Raw genomic sequence first — 18,460 nt, 5'->3', positions numbered from 1 at the left:
GATGCAATTTAAGAGTTGTTTGTGCAAGAATAATGAATGATAGCTCATAGATGATGTTGGCCACAAAAGAGGATTTTCTGTCTCTTCATATGATGTAGAATTTCTCATTCTATTAGGCTCTGAGACACTGGCAGTCAACATAGTGGGCTTGGTCCTGTAGCCTGTTAAACAGTTCTGCTCCTGATCCAGCAAAGGGCTTAACAATGGTGGATGTTAAAATGTGAATAGTTTCAATTAAAATGAATGGGACACATGCTTCGAGTTAAGTGTGAGGCACATTGCTGGATCAGCGACAGAACGGACAGTCTAAGGAAGAGGGCTGAATTGTACTAGTGCCATTTAGTAAACTGAAGCTTACTAAAAACATTCAATAAACTGAAATGCTTTCAGAACTGGTCAGCTTTTCTAAACAAAGGTCCAGTAGTCTGTTGAGAAAAGCTTAGTGTGGACCTATTCCTCCTCCTTTGAAAATTTCACTTGACTGTTGTGGATTTACAGCTGGATGAAATGAGTGAGATGAAATTTCTTAAGTCAGTTTTCTATCTGTAGAATTTGTAGTGCTTTAAAAAGAGGTCAGCTTTATCATCCTTGTTTTTCACATTGGAAAAGTGAGACATGGGAAAAGGAAGTGACTTACCCACCCACATCCATTTCATTTGATTCAAATTCATTGTTAGACTACATGTTTAAAGAGTTCCTAAATGAATGCACAGTATAAAATCAAGTTTCTAAGAGGCATGTAGGTGGGGTGCAATTTTGCAAGTGGACTAAGTACTTTACTCATTAAAATGTTTGAAAATTGTAAATAAGATATGGATTTAGTTACTGGATAAAAATTCCCGTGGGTTTTACACAATGACAAAACACTGCAAGAGCATTCAAATTCCATTTTAGTGAAATTTCTTCTGGATCTTAACAACATCTTCAGAACTTAATACTGCTTTGATTTTCTCCTAGAGTCTGTATGACTTATTCCCTAGTCCTTAAAATTAGAAATTCAGATCTAGTCATGCTTCTTGAAGAGATACACCCATTATGAAAGCATAAGTATTGGGATAGCAAATTAGAAAATTAGCATTAGTGTCTTTTCTTAAAATACTGCTTTTTCTGTCATAGAAGATGACTGTTTTTCATTCCTTTTGGTGTAGCAGGAGATAACTTTTCCTGCTCTACTATGTATATTACAAAATTTGGCTAATAATGTTTCCCTTCGTTTCATAGGCTGTAAGAGGACAATTCATTATGTACTGCAGGCCTTTTTAGAACTGACAGCTGCACTGTAATTATCTTCATATGGATATTTGTAATCAGACTTGAAACTTGGATAATTTAACTAATGTGTTTTGATCCGTGAGGTTTTATATTGAGCTCTCTGAATGTAATTACACTTCATAAACACCAGCCGTTTTTGTGCAATCAGTTCTTTCTTGGAAAATTTAGTTTCTTTGGTGAGTAGCTGAATAGAAATAAGCACACAAAAATTTGTCAGGAGTTAAAAAAAAAAAAATGGTGTGAGGGGATTTCTTCTATTCTGGTTTCTGGTTGTTGAATAGATAGCAAGTGAAGCTGCTTTCAGTTTCCAAATAAGAATGATACAAAAATTTACATGATCAAACAAAGCTGATGTTGCAGTAAAAACATCCTGCTGTATGTAAAAATCAGACTACAAAGAAAGTACAGATAAGACATTTGTACTTTTCTTTTTCTGAGGGAAAGGTAATGAACTGATATTGATGTTTCTCTTCATGCATTTTTAATGCTAAAAATGTTCTTTGTATCTTACATTAAATACCCATTTTTTCTTGTGCGTTTCCTATCTTTTTTTTTTTTTTTTTAGTTAGTTTTGCTTGTATCTTCTTATGAGTGAAAAGGCATGAGGTTATTTCTGCATTCAGAACTCAGTGCCAAATCTTTGACTTGGAAGATTTGGAGAAGGATACCAACTTTACTGGGGCTAGCATTTATTAGCCTGACCCTTGACTTGAAAGTTGCTGTTTTTCATTTGTCACTATTGCATTAATTCATGATAAAGAAGCACCAACAGAACCAAGAGAGCCACAGCTATCTGTATTAGAGGGACTGTCATATAATCTTATCTTTTTTTTTTTTTTTTTTTTTTTTTTTGTGCAAATATCCCATTCTGTTAAATTGAGCTGTAAATTCAGCTGTAAAAGCCTCTTAGTTTCCTCTTCAGAATCTCTAGTTTGCTAACTAGTCCTATGATGATAAGCTACACTAACACTGGGGTAATATTCTTTAGAAACAAAAAATTACTAACTAGAATAGGGACTTTCTCAGCAACATGAGTTCTGTAAGGAATTATGAATACCTAAATGTAAGGAATGATACCTACTTAAATGTAACTTGCTTTTGTTCTTTTTTGTGGACCCACTACTTTCTCTGAAGGTTCTAAATTCCTGCTGATCTCTTGAGATCTGTAAAGAATTCTGCAGAGAAACGTGTGAGTGCAACATACACATGTGGCCTGTACTGTATGTTTTTTAATATTTCTAATGCAAGAATTTCTGGCAATCTGTTAATATTGCTCTTTGTAATATATATATATTTTTTATATTGGCTGCTTGATAAAATAGGATGTGAAAAACATAAAGATTAACACTGTTAAATACTTCAGCCCTGGAAAAAAACAACTGTAGCATTCAATAAGCAAGACACAAATCTGGGCATGACATTTGCTGGCTGTTTGGATACTACAGAACAAAAGCCTTTGTTTTTCTCTTCGTGGAAAAATATAGTTTTAGTTTTCTTACTTGATTAAAATAGCTATCCCAGCAGAAATTCTGTGCACTAGAAACCTTTCAGAACTCATTTGGATTTATATAGCTGAATTCCTCACTAAATATAATCAACTTGCTATAAATGAGAGAAACCTTTATTTTCTTGCTATTTTTTCTCTGTACTCATTCAGAATAGAAGTTTAAAAAATCGACAATGATTTTTAAGTAGAAATGGTTTAAAAGTTCATTTAAGGGTAAAACTCATATTTGGGAAAGTGGGAATCACTAAGAAAAATCCCTTCTTTATTTTTCATGTGAAAAGGAGGGACATTTGAGAAGTGTGGGATGGAACTTTGTAGGGGAAGTGCCGAGCAGTCTTAAGCAAAGTGGTTGCAGAATCACACGACTAGAAATACATTGTGTAGAAAAGTTGGATTCTTTCATAGGTTATCTCTGAGATGTGCTGGCTGGTGTACCACAGGAGAGGAAAACTGAACTGGTTTTTGTTCTTGATTCTTGACAATGAATTTCTTGAGGATGGTGAAATGCCCAAGCTATTGGGTGCAAGGCAAAGCTCTGTCAGTGGGTTTAAGCAGTTCTTTAAGGAATTTAAATACATATAATGTTCAGTGGGACAGTTTTCAAAGGGAGCATAAATGACCCCAGTCTCCTGTCAGGCTACTGGAGGATGAAAATTCTTTAGGGGGTAAATATAGGCAGAGCTGTAAAACACAGTTTTTGTAACATATTGTAATGGTCTAGTGCTACTAATTTGGCCAGAAGCCATTCCCGTTGTTAGCTGCCAAAAAGGGCTGCAAGAAGGTAGTTTTAGTCACAGTTTGAAACTCATTGGCAAAGACAGTTTCATTCCTACCAGATCAGTGCCTTAAGGAATTTGGATGTGAAGCAATAACTGGACAGCAACATGAGGTTCAAGCTGCCTTGTAGCAGGTGCCTACTCCGCCAGGACTTTGATAGATGATAGAGTAGTGAATGGCCCAAGCAGACTTGTTTGACCAAATCAGAACCGTCAGTTCACTAGGATTTCCAACCCCAAATTAGGACCACAAGTAAATGAATCCTATAATAAAAATGTTATTGTTGGTATTTAAAAGATCAACATAAGCATTAAGTGGTTGCTTAAGGATATCCCTAACCTCGATCTTGGTATATATCCAGTCTGACGACCACGGCTATTCAGTGCCAAAATGCAAAGCAGCTCAGATTGTCATGGAAGAAGCTGAGTATTAAACATGTAATGAAATGTAGAGGCAGCAGAGAATAAGGACATAAGATGTCTGAATACCTTTTGCAGCTCTGAAACTTCTTGATGCCTGGACATTAATTTAGGTTAATTCAGACCCATCTGGCTGAGAAGTGCAAGTTGTCCTGACGTGATGTGTGTAAGCATATTTCTGACTTGCCAAGTATGTGTCACAAGCGCTGCTTCTGGCCTTCCCTGACAGCATTTGGGAGTACTTCTAAAACTGCTGATTCGAGTGGCTTGAAAGACCCTCACAGAGCAAAACGGACAGATTGTATGACAGTTAGCAAGTTAAACCTCGTCACTAGAAAAACCTAACTTAAAAAGACAGTGGAAGTTAGGACTGCATGTCTTTGCCTACTGAAGTAAACAATTAAGTAGATGATCAGCTTGTGCAAACATCTGGCCTAACTGAAAAAAGGGGAGGGGAAGAGGTTACTGTGAATGAAGGAGTTGATAATAACCTGTTGATAGTAGTCAGATGCCCTGTTGGGTAACCAACAGTTGTTAAGGAATGTATGGGAAAGGTTCCTTTCACTAAAGTGGTGAGTGTGTGAAGCCCTGTTAAGAATAAATGTGGTGCCTAACTATTCTGCCAAAAGGCAAGGCTTGTTTTGTGGAGGTGTAGGATTATAGCACAAGGCTTCTAGAACATGATTTATGGAGGGTATATAGAACAACACATGCTTGTTTGTCTATGTTCTTGCTTGGTTGTTTTTTTCTTATAGATGAAATAAAAATCCAGCCCTTCAAGCTGACTGTCAGATGTGGCTGTGTCTATTTAGAGGTCTGGCTAGGTTTCAAATTAGGGTGGAAGTGTGAAAAGTGAGATGTGTTAAAGAGCTGTGACGTGACTACCAGATTGTCACTGAGCGGTCTTTTCCTCATTCAGCCTTTAGACAGTGGTTCTTGTAAAGGGGATGGGAAGTGGCTATTGGTGTGGTAGTAACAGCCCATTTATAGAGACTCTAGTGGCAGTGGTAGAAAAAATACTGCAGATTGTGCTTTCTATGGATGTTTTCTTCATTTCACATATCTGGAGAAATTTCACTGAGTGCAGGGAAGTTAGGAAAGGGTACATGTTAAGACAAGGTCTGGACCCTCTAAGATTTAGTTATTCATTCTGCCTGTTGAACTGGAAGATCATTTACTGTAAAATCATTTGTCCTGGCCATAACATCGGTATTTCCCTAAATTCTGTGTGAGCAGAAAGCTAGTTAGATAATGAAGAATGTGTGATATATTGGCTACTGAAGTGGCATTTCTGCTGGGGCCCATTAGGGCAAACTGAACTTTGAACTGCCAATATTCTGGGAATGATCCCTAGCAAAGGAAGATCATAGAGAATTTGTGTTTTTATAGACCTGACTCTTAATCCTCAGAACCGGCTATATTTAACAAAGGATGATTAAGATATTTCCTCTGTGCTTTCAGACATTTGGAAAGCGCTTCACTACTAGGATAGATCAAGGAATAGGAAGACCAGCATTGAGAACTTCTTGGTTATACATTGAATGGGGTCCTTATAGCCTTCAGTAACCAGAATTCTTGTCCTTAAGCTGGTGCCCAGAATAAATTTAGGTGGAATTTGTTTGGGGAGCCAAGAGATCTCCTGTTCATCAGGGCAATTTAAGGTAGTACCCTATTTGGGCCTGGCTGGAATAGATAAACATGAGAGACCTCTGAGCATCACCAGCTGCTAAACAGGGAGAGCTGCAGTGTTTCCTCTGTTTGAAACAATCAGCTTACAAAAACTGGCTAGTGTTCCTTCTGATACAGTTAGATGTGTAAGCATTTGTTCATGCCCTATTGCGTTCAAAGATATGTATGAAGAATGTTCTGAAATAGACCGGAATGAGTACTTTCAGCTGTTCAAAAATGTAAATGTAGAATTGGTATGAATTTTGCAAAGTAAGCTAGACCAGGGTAAAGATTTGGTAGAGTGACATTTAGACTATTTCCAAACCCGAGGTTTACAGTTCTGTCACATCACTTACTAGTTTTCTTCTATTTAATCAACTAGTTAGTTATGCAAGGAAAAAAAAAAAAAAAAGAAAAAAAAAGTAGTAGTAAGATTTACTGGAGGTGTAAAGTCCAATATTTTCCTCACTTTCCGTATTTGACTTGGACAAGTGAATCGCAGTGTGAATAATTATCCCTGGGTTCATTTTCACATTATTGTATGTTTTTGTGTTTCAATCCAACTTTAGGATATTACCAGCTTGCTTCATACCATCTATGAGGTAGTTGATGCATCAGTAAACCATTCTCCTAGTTCCAGTAAAACCCTGCGAGTGAAACTTACTGTGGCACCAGATGGCAGCCAGAAGAAAAAGAGTATCTTGTTAAATCATACTGGTAAGGATGTGCACTCAAACACTGGAAAAAAAAAAAAAAAAGAGAAATTTTCAGAGTCTCTTAAAAATCCATCTTTGTATTTTGTTAAAACAAATAAATATATACTTAAGGCAAATACTTTTGCAGGTATTTTAAACCTCATGAATCTGTTTTAAGATCTCAGGTGCAAAGCTACCTACCCTTTCTTCTATGTATGTTAAGCAAATTAGGGTTCCCTCTCCTGATTGACTTTTTCCTCTTGGCAGCAGCAAGAACCCATGTGTTGTGCAATTGCATTTGCATACTGTGAGGCAGATTTAAGGCCTTTTCTATTTGTACTACTTTAACTTTGATATTACAATGCTCAGCTTGTATCAAAACAAGTATTGCGGTAAATAAAATGCTTCTTGCAAGTGCATAGCTATCACTGTTGCTGGATAAGAATAAAAAATTAAGCATAGCTGAACTATACGAGTCTGCGCATGAAAATTTAACATTTCTCTATACTGGAAGAGTTTGCCATTATGAAATGGCTTATACTGTGATGGCTTATTCACTTTATTTTCACTCTAATAATAGCTAGTAGGTTAAGTAGTACTAAACTAAATATTTACAGTATTAAATGTAGTACTTCAATAGAAAATATGGGCACCTTATCCAGAAGGAGAGCCCTGGCATCTAATTTTTAATATATACATCCACTCAGTCAAGTGCAGACATAAGCAAATTTTCACTGCTGGAAAGCTATGTCGTGTCTTAGTACCGCACTGAGCTCTGTGCTACCAAGCCCTCCTGAGGGACAAGTATATCAGTGTGAATGTGGCTCCATTTAACCTGCCACATGGCTTTGAGCCCAACCCTGATTAATGTTCTATAGCCAAGGTTATGTCTGCCTAAAATCTGCCCTGTGGACAAAAGCACTTTTAAGAAGGTTACATGAAAGGATACATTACATCTTGATCTATGGACAAGAAAAAATGTATTTGCCACGTAGCACGTTCGTTATACTGATTGGCAAGGACAGTGATGTGAGAATATGTACTTCTTCTTGTTGGCAGATTTGCAGAGTGCCAGGCATAGAGCCGAAAGCAAAGCCAATGAAGAATTAAGAAGCTCTGAAAAGAAGCAGCGGGCTTCTCTCAGGTAAGGGAAAAGAGCCCTGTCTCCTGAGAAGCACAGTGTAGCTTTGAGGAATCCTCAACTATTGATTAATTTTTATTTATTTAAAATTATGTTAAAAATGCAGACATGAGAAGATTTTTCTCCATGGAACAGGCAGCAGATACCATAGCTGGATACTTCATATAAAAAAAAGCAGCAACAACCTTTAAATTGCATGTTAGGATTTTTTAAATTATTTTCTTTATTTTATTTTTTTTAAAGAAAACTGTGGTCCATGTTACGTTTTCTTCTGTTGGCTCTTCAGGGTACAGCATCTGTTTAGTTGCAGGCTGCAAATATAATATTTATTAATGGAGTTTAAGCAAATAGCATAGCCTTTTGGCTAAAAGCACCCTAAAACCTTTCATCTTCATAGGTGCTATCTCCTGTTTCTGTGCTCCTTCCAACCCATCTTTTTCAGTTAGCTCCAACCTTTATTAACTCAATGCTGTTTACCAGGCCATAACTGCTTCTCCTACTGCCTTTCCTCCTAAAGGAAGACCTCTGAGCTGGCACTGGGTACAGTAGTGAGCAGAAGGAAGGAGAAAGGGCGATTGTAATGAGGGGCAGACAAAATCAGCTTTGCAGAAAACAGTCTTCAGAGGGCATGTCCTGCAGAGGAAGCAGCAGCAAGAACTTCCAGTACACTGCTGGCTACGTGTTCCTTTCTGCTGAGGTGGTTCTGGTTACAGCAGCTGTAGGGTGGCTCAATCCCACACACTGATAGATATTACCTGAGTAGATATTAACTTCAGAGTATGTGATTATTTACAATGTATTTTTCAAGTATTGAACTTTGTTACAGCTAAGAAAAATGTTCCTCTTAGTTAAGTGCAGGTGTGTTATTCCTTTTCTAAATCTGGTATTTTAATGGTTAGAAAAACAAGACAAAACCAGGAAATTTTGATACATTAAACTGTATCACTATTTTAATGTAGATCTGTTGCTCCAAAAAGGTCGTATCAGTTCCATTTGTTTTAGGATTTTCTAGTTCATGCTAAGGCAGAGGGAAATGTTTACTGCAATGCCACAGTTAAGATATTGAATTATCAATTGTATTTGTTTATTCAGCTGCAAATAAAAACAAAAAATAATAATCCAGATTTGGATTTCCATGGATTTAGGTATATTTGTCCAGTTTTATTAGAAATTACAACAAAAATATGCCTTCCTTTTCTGGACAGAGTAAAAATATTAGTAAGTTATCCCATTGAGTGAATGTCAGTAAAATCAAATTTCAGATTGGAAAATGATTTATAATCTGTTAGCAACTCTGTACAAAATCTTTTTCAAAGTAAAGATCATTCAGTGTAAACTAAAGAATACTCCATTCTTTTTTTGCCTGCTGGCCTAGATGTGGTGCTCAGATTTCCTTTCCCAAAAGCAAGGGCTTGCCCTGTGTGAATTTAATGGACTGTTTCTGCTTGATAATCTATTGGAAAAATCCTCTCTTGGATTGAAGTCCCCCGCTCATCCACCTTAAAATCCTGTTTTTGCGAATGTCGTGGTTTTAGGGATGGCAGCCATTTCCATTTATATCCGCAGACAAAAAGGCAGCAAATATTGGGGTAGAATCTTGGTTCTGCTGCATTTGTCCTTCTCATCATTTTTTTTTCAGAGGCTTCCTAGACAGGACATAACTGTATCTTTTGCTGAGCAGATCAGTATCAACATCTGACAGTTTTTGTTGCATCTCATCAAATGTGGACAAGACAAACAATTGAGCCACTGTCTATGTTGCAGAGATGTTCATGCACTCTGGCCAAATTGCTAACCAACAGGAAAGGTCCCTGAACCACATCACTGTCTCATGATACTAGCAGAGAAACGTACCCTGGAGAGCAGCAATGAGAACTTGTGAGAAGTGCACACATTTCACAAATTCAGTCACTTAGGAATTCTACCCAAGATGTGATTAATATTCAAGATAAAATGGATAGGAATGTTTTTATCCTGAAGGTGGGAGATAAATGGGTTAGATTTTTCATGTGCTGGAAGCTCCAGGCAGCAGTTTTCACCTGTAGGGCTAATACAAGTATCAAGATCAAGCAACTAGATTCATAGCTAGCTTGCCTGACATGAGTGGTAGAAAATGGTGGTGTAAGAGGACTGGCAGGCAACTTGTGGATTAGATATCCTACTGCAATTCTAGTTTGCTCAGTTTAGTGCAACAGGGAAAATATGATGCACACCAGGCTCAAAAACATCTTTGTTTTACCACTGATGCACATTCTGTCTCACTTTCTCTCCTACTTCAGTGAGTTCTCCCTGCCTGCCTTAAGCTCTAGGTTATCTGTGAGTGTAGCTTTCATTAAATGTCCTTGCATTTTTCTGCTCAGCACTCTGTCATCGCTCTATTCCCTTTACCCACTGTCTTGCTGCGTGCTTGCCATCAGAATGATGCTCCACTGTAGGAATTTTAGAAAGGGCTTTCATACACTCCACGAGCATTTAAGCAGATGCCTTTCATATTTAAAAACAAAACAAAAACAAAACCTTAGAACAACTATGTGTATTCTTATACTCTGCACGTGATGCATACTTGATGCATGCCTAGGTATTCTTACATACGTACGGAAGAGCATTGTAAGGTTGGATGCCAGATGCCTCCATTCTCAGCAGTACTTTAAGTTCTCTGACAGTGGAGCACATCGCTCATCAGTGTATAATTGCTTTGCTGTGTATATTTGGATTGCTGAACATCATCTTGCATGTAAGAAAGCTATTAGAATGCAGGGCTGTGGCAGTACTGGATAGCTTCTCTTCAGTGTCTTGATGAGAGATGGAATTTATTGCAAAAAAATAAAAAGATTCCCTGTTAACTTTGTTTATGACATAAAGTGCTGTATACAGTGTTGTTTAATTGTGGTGGATCAAACCCAACAATGTTTTTTCTGGGTTAACTGCACTGTCTTTAGCACATATGTGCAAGTCCCAATGGTTTCTGTAGGCAACTCATGCCTGGCAACATCAGTTAGCTAGGTTCTAGCCCTGGAGATCTTTTAAGTTTACTTTCTAAAGTGTAACAATTTATAAAGGTGTGTCTGAGCAGGTAAGGTACAAAGTTGACTATGTATCCAAAAAAAAAAATAAAATCTGAACATTCCCTCTTTTTTGGCAGTACCATATGTCACTTCCAGAATTCAAAGCTGACTCAGTCTTTAAAGCTTAGCTGCTTTCTTTCAGACTCTCCTTCATTCAGGAGGCTTGACCTCTATCAAAGTAGAGTAAAAATGATCTTCCAGGTAGGCCAAGTCTTATGACATCTGTCAAAGAAACTGTAGACCTGTGTCTTACAGAGACACTGGAAACTCGGTTCTGTAATGTCCCAAACAGTCTGAACCTAAACCTGGAAAGCAGTTTGCGCTAAGGCTCAGTGGGACTAGTAAGCTCTGGAAATCTGGAAATGTGCTAAAAGACTCAAAACAAAAGTGCTTGCCACCATACAGAATGGATGCTGTGTTTAGAAACTCAGAGAAGATACAAGGACAGACTCTGGTTGTAGGCTGACATCGGTGCCAATTGAAAGGAGTGTATGAAAGAGCAAAGCTGATGTTGTGGTCTTAGAGACTGAAGTATCTGGTGGTTGTTATCCTGCTTGTTATATTGAAGATATATTGCTCATATCTGCAGAGATTCACTTAAATTGCTGAATTGTTGGGCATTATAGGCTACAATATTGTAAACCTCTAGCTGATTTTTTTCTGCCTCATAAATGAATGGTATTTCAGATATTCATTCACAGGAAATAGTTCTGCTATAAATAAAATTGCAAAGCTGAGCAGGAAAAGGAGTTGAGATTCTGAAGCCAGCCGCTGATTTGACCTTATTAATTGTATTTCAGACAGCAGCAGTTACCTCCAAGTATCCTATGAACACCTTCTCTTCTCATTCTTTTTCTAGTTAGTACACCTGTGCTATTGTCTATCTTTCCGAAGCAGATACACATGAATGTTTATCTGACACAAGGCTCACCCCAGCACTTCCCGACAGCAGTGGGAACAGTCGTGAATCAAACAGCAGGTTTTCTTTGGCATGTCCAGATTAAGGAATCAGTAGAATGATTTGGCCCTAAGACAGACTATAATAAACCCTTGAAGCATTTTTATTTGTTTTTGCTTTTGTGATGCGATTTGAAAGCCTCCTTTGCTTTGCAACATCGGGGTCAATTTATAGGAGGGGAAAGAACAGTCAGTTCAGGCCTATCGACTTAGCAAATCCGGTCATCCAGAATTTCAAGCATTTGTTGTTTCTTTGTGAGCAACTCCTGTCACTTCAAAGGGCCCATTAGTTGTTGGTTTGCAGATGGTGATAACAACTTTAAAGAAGTTCTGCTGAATTGTAATTTTGCTTCCTGCTGACAGATACCACCAGAGTGAGAACAATCCAGAACAAAGTGGGTGCTATCGTCATTGTGTTGATGAGAACATTGAAAGGAGAAACCACTATTTGGATCTTGCAGGAATAGAAAACTATACATCAAAGTTTGGGCCAGGTAATTTGGTAATTTATATTGCAAGCTTTTGGTCTCTTCTTTCTTCACTTAAATGTTCATGAATTTTGAAACTGTGATTTGTTTGTAGTAACTTACTGGAAGAAATAGGATTGTATGTATGCTGCAAGGTAATTACTGGTGAAGGTGGAATCACAATGGAGTGGCTAATGTACTGCAAGTGTGCTTTGAAGTACTTGTTTGTGTAGCTAAACTTGGAGGACAGCCTAGCAGAACAATCTTTACATCCAAATTAGTAAGTTTAGTCTATTGGTGAGGTGAGGACTGAATTTTGGATAGCGGATGTCATTGCCCAGATGATTCCAGCATCTATTGTCGCATGTTCTTTGTACTCATTACAGACCAAAAAATCAGAGAATGTGGGTTTATACCTGGAATTTTGCCTTCTGTCCCCCACATTAAGGGGATTTGGATTTTCTTCCCTTTCTCTGTCCTCTGCCAACTTCTTACTATTCCACTCACAGTTATTTTGTTGAATTTCAAATAGATAATGAGCAAGAGAATGAAATGTAAAGACTTTTAAAGATATATACTTATACATATTTTTATATATGTAGGTATGTGTGTATATTATTTACTAATCAGAATGATTAAATATAATTAAACTAGACAGCTATAATTGCATTCACTTCCTTAGGAAAAATTCACTCTGCTGATAATGCTGTCCCTGCCAACTGTGTGCTACTAATTAAAACTTTGAAATACTAGATGACTAACTCAGCTCGTTATTTTCTAGGATCTCCTCCAGCAGCTCAAAAACATGACCCACCAAGCCGAGTTGTGAGTCAGACTAGATCCCGTTCTCATGAACCTGAAACCTTCCACGCTCACCATAGGAAATCTCAAGTGGTGGATCCGAGCCACATCAATCTAGCTGAGAGTTCATATGCCAAGATTGCAGAAATTCAACAGAGGCTCCGGAACCAGGAATCAAACAAGCACTTTGTGAGGTCTCCGAAGGCCCAGGGCAAAAATGTTGCTCCTGTGCATCCTGGAAGGGCAGTAAGAAACAAACCTTTTCAAGGGGGGCCCATGCCAATGGCTTCCCCAAGTGCACGGGTGGGACAGAATCTTCCTTACCTCCCCTTGCAGTCTCAACAGGTTCACAAGAAGCATAAGCAGAGGGCAAAGGAGAATCACCAGATGTGCAAAACCTTCCAGTCTCCAGGGACAGTTGTGGAAAAGGAACATGTGAGAGACCTGCCCACAGTCATTTTGTATGAAGGCCAAGTCGGACAAATGATACAGAGGCATGAACACCACCACCACCATGAGCATCACCACCACTACCATCATTTCTACCAGACATAAAACAGATCCCACCAACATCCTCTGGGAATCATCCCATATGAAGGAAGCACGTTCTTGTGACACCAGAACTAAGGCATTACTATGATTAATATTATTGTTACTCCATTAATATTCAGCTAGCATTTATTTTAGAGGTTATATGGAACTCTTGAAACTTACCCTATTTATATGTTGTGGAACTGCATAGCTTACTTAAACAACTTGTGGATTTTTTTTTTAAGTGGCTTGTAAAACAGCAAACAGCCATAGATTTTGAGCTGTGATTTAATGCAGGTCGTCAACGCACTTCTTTACAAGTACTACTTCCATTGTAGAAGGAAAGATACTTCAAACACTATTGCAGACATCTAGCTTACCAGTCTGCTGTATGTCGGCTGATCGCACACAAGCCTTTTATCAGGGGAGCAATGTTCGAAGGTTTGGACTCCAGAGATGTTCAGAATAACAGAAAATACAAACAGCTGCTACCTCTAGTATTATTCAGATTTTATTTTCTTTTTATTGATTGTAATGTGCTACAGGGGAAATTTTAATATACTGCATTCATGTAGCCTGTTTGTGTTCACATCCTTTCAAATTATCTTAATTGCAAAGAAACATTAGCTATACTTGTCAACAGAGCTACATTTGTATGACTTACACTTTATTTTCTTTGAGATTCTTCACTGACACAAGTACAGCCTGTTATATACTGGGTTATATTTAAATACACTTCCTTTATTTTAGTGTTTGTTTTTTTTTTCTTTTTTTTTTTTTTCTCTTGTTTACTCTCCATTCTGTTTGGGGTAACCGTTTGAAAAGCGGAGGATGTGAAATGGTGTTTTCAAAACCATCAGTAGACTTTAGTGCTTGGGCCATAAGTATAATTCATGGGGGGTTGGGAAGGAGAGGGGTTGTTTGAGGGGTTTGTTTTGTTTAAATCCACAGTTCTTTTTTTTGAGAAAGAATTGAGGAAAATATACTTTCTCACTTTAAATGTTGGCAAATATATATAAAATATAAATATAAATATATATATATAAATATGCACACTCTCAGGTACATTTTGTTGTGTTTTAGAAATCTGTGGTTTGAATATTAACATTATAATTTTTTTTCCCATAACAGTGACATTTTGAAATACATGCCATGGCATTTTCTTAGTTGCCTCTGATTTAAATTTCCCCAGCACCTACCAGTTTGTGCTTCTCCCATTTGAGAGACAATTCAACATGTGAAAAAATAACGTTCACAATCATTCTGGCCTCTTCTACTTTTTTTTGTATCAAAGGGCTTCCATTCCATGAAGGAATTGAGACCATACTTACAAGACTTTACTGGCTGCTGAGAAATTTGAAGGTCAAAAGCAAATTGGAAAAGTGAAAAAAGGGTCAGTACATTCAAGTTTTACTTTCTATGGGGCCCAGATCTATAATCCATTTGGTTGGGTTTTGTACAGATCACTACTTTGCAGGTAGGAAGTGACTGAAAAATGCCTACGTTGCTTTTGGAACTTTGAAACAGAGAACTCATCATAAAAATATAACTGTTCTATCAAACATATTTGCGTTTCGTTTTAATTATTTTAAATGTTGTGGTATTTTGCCTATAGTATATATTGTAAAATGTAAGTATCCCACATCATTTTAAGACCTTTATTATTTTTTCTGACTAGAGTTTTCATCAGTCCAAAATGGAGTATTACCTTACTGCTGACCGATTTTAGAGGGATGTTGCCCTTTCTAAGAACACGGAGACATCAACTTTTAAAGAAAAAGTTGAAAGCCTTGCTTTCTTGTGAAATTGGAATAGAATCACTGCTTCTTGGTAATTAGGTCCATCTCTTGTCTCCCTGAATCAGCAGTTGTTTAGGCTTATTGTCCTCTTTAAAAAATCTGGTTTATTTTATTTTTTTTTTAGCTGTCAACAGTGTGTTCTGTTAAATCTAACAAAATGTTTTTAAAATGTGTTTGATCTGTGTGACAACTATACTGTTCTGTTTATTTTTTAAATTCCTAAAGTCCAAAAATATTTATATGCAGAACTCTCTGTATTGAAAATATGAAAAGGCCACAAATTTGGTTAGTTACCACTGAGTTGTTCTAGTCTAAGCCTTTTTTGCTGCTTGTGTATCATTCTTTTTCAATGTATATATAATTATGGACTGCAAAAAAAAAAAAAAGGCATTTATATGTCTAGTAGAAGGAATAAGCTTATTTATATTATAGTGTTAACAAAGTCTGATGTATTCAAGTGACTTACGTTATACCGCATGCAAACACACAAGTGTACATTCCATCTAAGAAGGGATGCCATGCTATTTGTTTTGAAAACATAATTAAAGCTGTTCTCTTTTCAGTAGAGCATATGCCAGAAAGACTTGGAGGTGGGAATTATTTCCTAGTCCATTTTTCTAATGCAGAACACTGTTGAAAACAAGAAATGTTCTGGAAAACTAGAGTGCTTTCAGAGCTGTGGGGTTTTCTATAAGATGGCTGCAAAGGGGCATAAATGCTCACTCACCCAAAGATATTTTTGCTAGAAAAGATAACAGCACTAATAACAAAATCCCATCTGATTGAAAAGTGTGCAGTACTAGCCGTGCAAGTGAGCTTTGAAATGCAACGCAACTGACCATTGGATACAACCTTGAGTTGATTTGTTTGGTTTTATTATATTTGGAGATTCAAAAGGCAAATTCAACCTTGTTTAGATCTTGTGAAATACAAACAAATTTTAATAACATGGCATCCCCATACTAAAACTTTACACCAGCCATGTATGAACATACAGTATCTAAATACTGTGTTGCAGTTGTGTTATGTGCATTAAGTGTGAATAACATATAGCACAGTTTCTTTTCACAGAACCCTAAGTTTCCGTATCTTTTAAAAATGTTTGCTTTTCAGTATTTTGTATAGTAAATATAGATGGTTTTGACTAAATGCTTTATTTATTTAACAGCAAAAACTGTGCCAAGAGAACCCCCTGTTAATTAAAGTTTTACTAGTTCAGAAAGTATATTTCCTTCTTCTTCTTGTGGATTTCAGGGGCTTATTGCAATTGCTGTCAGTGCTTGTAGATCTCACTGATGAAAGAACTTGTATTAACGTTTTTTGGGAATAGGATCAGGCCATAAGTTATGGACTGGGTATGTTTTGGCTTTATAATTAAACTGTCAAGTTTAAAAGTTAAATTTCTTGTCCCTTATTATTAGAGGTGCATTGAGTAACTGATTTTTTCAGCTTATTTATTCTGAAAACCTTAAAAACTTACAATTTATTTTGGGTTACTCAAAACTGTGGCCAAATCTAAATTTAAAATAAATCAGTTTCTGGTCAAACAAAACATTTCATTTCCAAGGGGAAAAAATATATCAATATTGTCACTGTTTAAAAATAAAATGGAATGGCACAAAGTCATTTCAAATAAAAACTCCATCCTTTTCACCTACTTTTTCTGTTTTTACACAAAACAATTCAACAAAACGAAGCCAATCCCAAAATTTGCACTATTTGCTGAAGAAAATTTCAACTGAAAAATTTTGCTCAGCTCTACCAGCTACAATTTTGGCAAAGTCAGGTTTTTGAAAATACAGATTGCTAAGCTCTTCTCACAGCTTCATGTCCACCTAATACCAAATCAACAAAACTAAGGATAGCAAAGTAAAATCTCTATCCCAGTGAAATCTGTAGCAAGACTTCCAGATTATCTCTGGCTTCTGGGTGCCTATAGTTTCATTCCAGGAGAATGGGTTTGAAGTCTATGTAATGTGCAGGCAGTGATTTCAGTATTTATTCTAATGCATCTTACTGGTGATAGTTTTATAGTAGCTGATAGTAAATGAAAGTTTATAAGAGATCAAGCTGGTGAATTAATTAATACTCATGTCATTGGAGTATCTGAAGGCACTTCCACATGTTTTTCAAACATCCACACGTCATTTAGACACCGCTAAGGATTAAGACCCAGTTCTGCCCATGGATGGTGAAGTACAGCCTCTCCTGTCATATTGGCAGACCCTTAAAGCAAAACCAGCTTAAAAAGCCACATTATCTTTGACCTCTAGAGCTGCCTTCCTACCCTAGTCATCATGAGCACAGAACAGCTGGAGTATACTGTATAGCTGGAAAAATAACTTAAAGGAAAATTTATATATATATATATGTATGTATGTGTGTGTGTTTCTACTAAAATGTGTCCTCTGCTGGCATGTAGTGACTGCCACAAGATGGATTCTGACAGAGGCGATCTTATTAGTGGGTAACTACTGTGTACGCTCAACAGTCTACAGGTTGCCACACAAATGTATAGGTATGATGAATGCTTACTGTTCTCCACATGTCATTGTGTACTTCAATTATTGAGTGACAGATTTCGTTTGTATTCCAATTAACAGGAAAGTTAGGCCCCTTGGGGCCCAGGTTACACTTGAGAAAATTCATCATGCTAGAAAATTTACAAAAACATTCAACATAATTTTTGCCTGGAGTGTAGGCAAGAATGTTCATGTTTGGAAATGTGTCAGCTAATCAAGTCTCACCTTTAACTACCTTGATGCAATTCATCAACATCTGAAAATAGTTTTTCAAACATGACTTATTCATGCTTTCAGAGGGAACCAAGTCATATTCAGCATCATGTTGTCAGACTTTTTTTTTTTTTTTTTTAAATATACCAAGTAGAAACATGTTAGAAAATCAATGAAATGACAATGGAACTTAATATGTTTTCTACACAGCTTCTGGAAGATTTCTTTTCCAAGGTACTTAGCAGCAAAACCGGCCTCAATTTATCATATAATGACTTATTTTCTTCACATATTTGACAGCTGTTCAGTTGATTTGACTTGGAAGGGGGTATTTTGGGTATTTTTTTTGCTTGTACACATTTGAAATGTGCTAAAAATTGGTTAGAAGAGACAGATGTAGAAAAACAAATAACTTCATAGAAATTATTCAGTAGGTATTGAACTGCATCTTATTTGCAGTTTGGATCACAGTTATTAAATAGTGATGTTTTCAATGATGCTTTAATTTACTTTTGTATTTCTATATAATTTAGATAATTCAATCCTACTGAGCTAAAATTATAGAAATTTTGTGGATGGTATCTTCTAGTTTCTTTCTTTTCAAATATTAGGATTTAAGGACTATA

At 36.8% G+C, this 18,460-nt stretch overlaps 1 protein-coding gene across 3 annotated transcripts in view; it reads left to right on the top strand.

Moving 5' to 3' along the window:
- NKD1 (NKD inhibitor of WNT signaling pathway 1) overlaps positions 1 to 16,499 on the top strand; it is a 108,460-nt gene extending 91,961 nt beyond the window's left edge. For all 3 annotated transcript variants that reach the window (XM_072043725.1, XM_013101431.5, XM_005021581.6), the window contains 4 exons: positions 6,213 to 6,360; positions 7,398 to 7,482; positions 11,865 to 11,995; positions 12,750 to 16,499. In XM_072043725.1, the coding sequence (XP_071899826.1) occupies positions 6,213 to 6,360; positions 7,398 to 7,482; positions 11,865 to 11,995; positions 12,750 to 13,324 (939 nt within the window). In that variant the 3' untranslated portion in view covers positions 13,325 to 16,499. The remainder of the gene's footprint in view (positions 1 to 6,212; positions 6,361 to 7,397; positions 7,483 to 11,864; positions 11,996 to 12,749) is intronic.
- Positions 16,500 to 18,460: the final 1,961 nt, after the last annotated feature.

This window comes from Anas platyrhynchos, chromosome 12, assembly GCF_047663525.1.
Source record: "Anas platyrhynchos isolate ZD024472 breed Pekin duck chromosome 12, IASCAAS_PekinDuck_T2T, whole genome shotgun sequence".
NCBI classification, from domain to species: Eukaryota; Metazoa; Chordata; class Aves; order Anseriformes; family Anatidae; genus Anas; species Anas platyrhynchos.
This window is presented reverse-complemented; position numbering and strand designations above follow the sequence as displayed.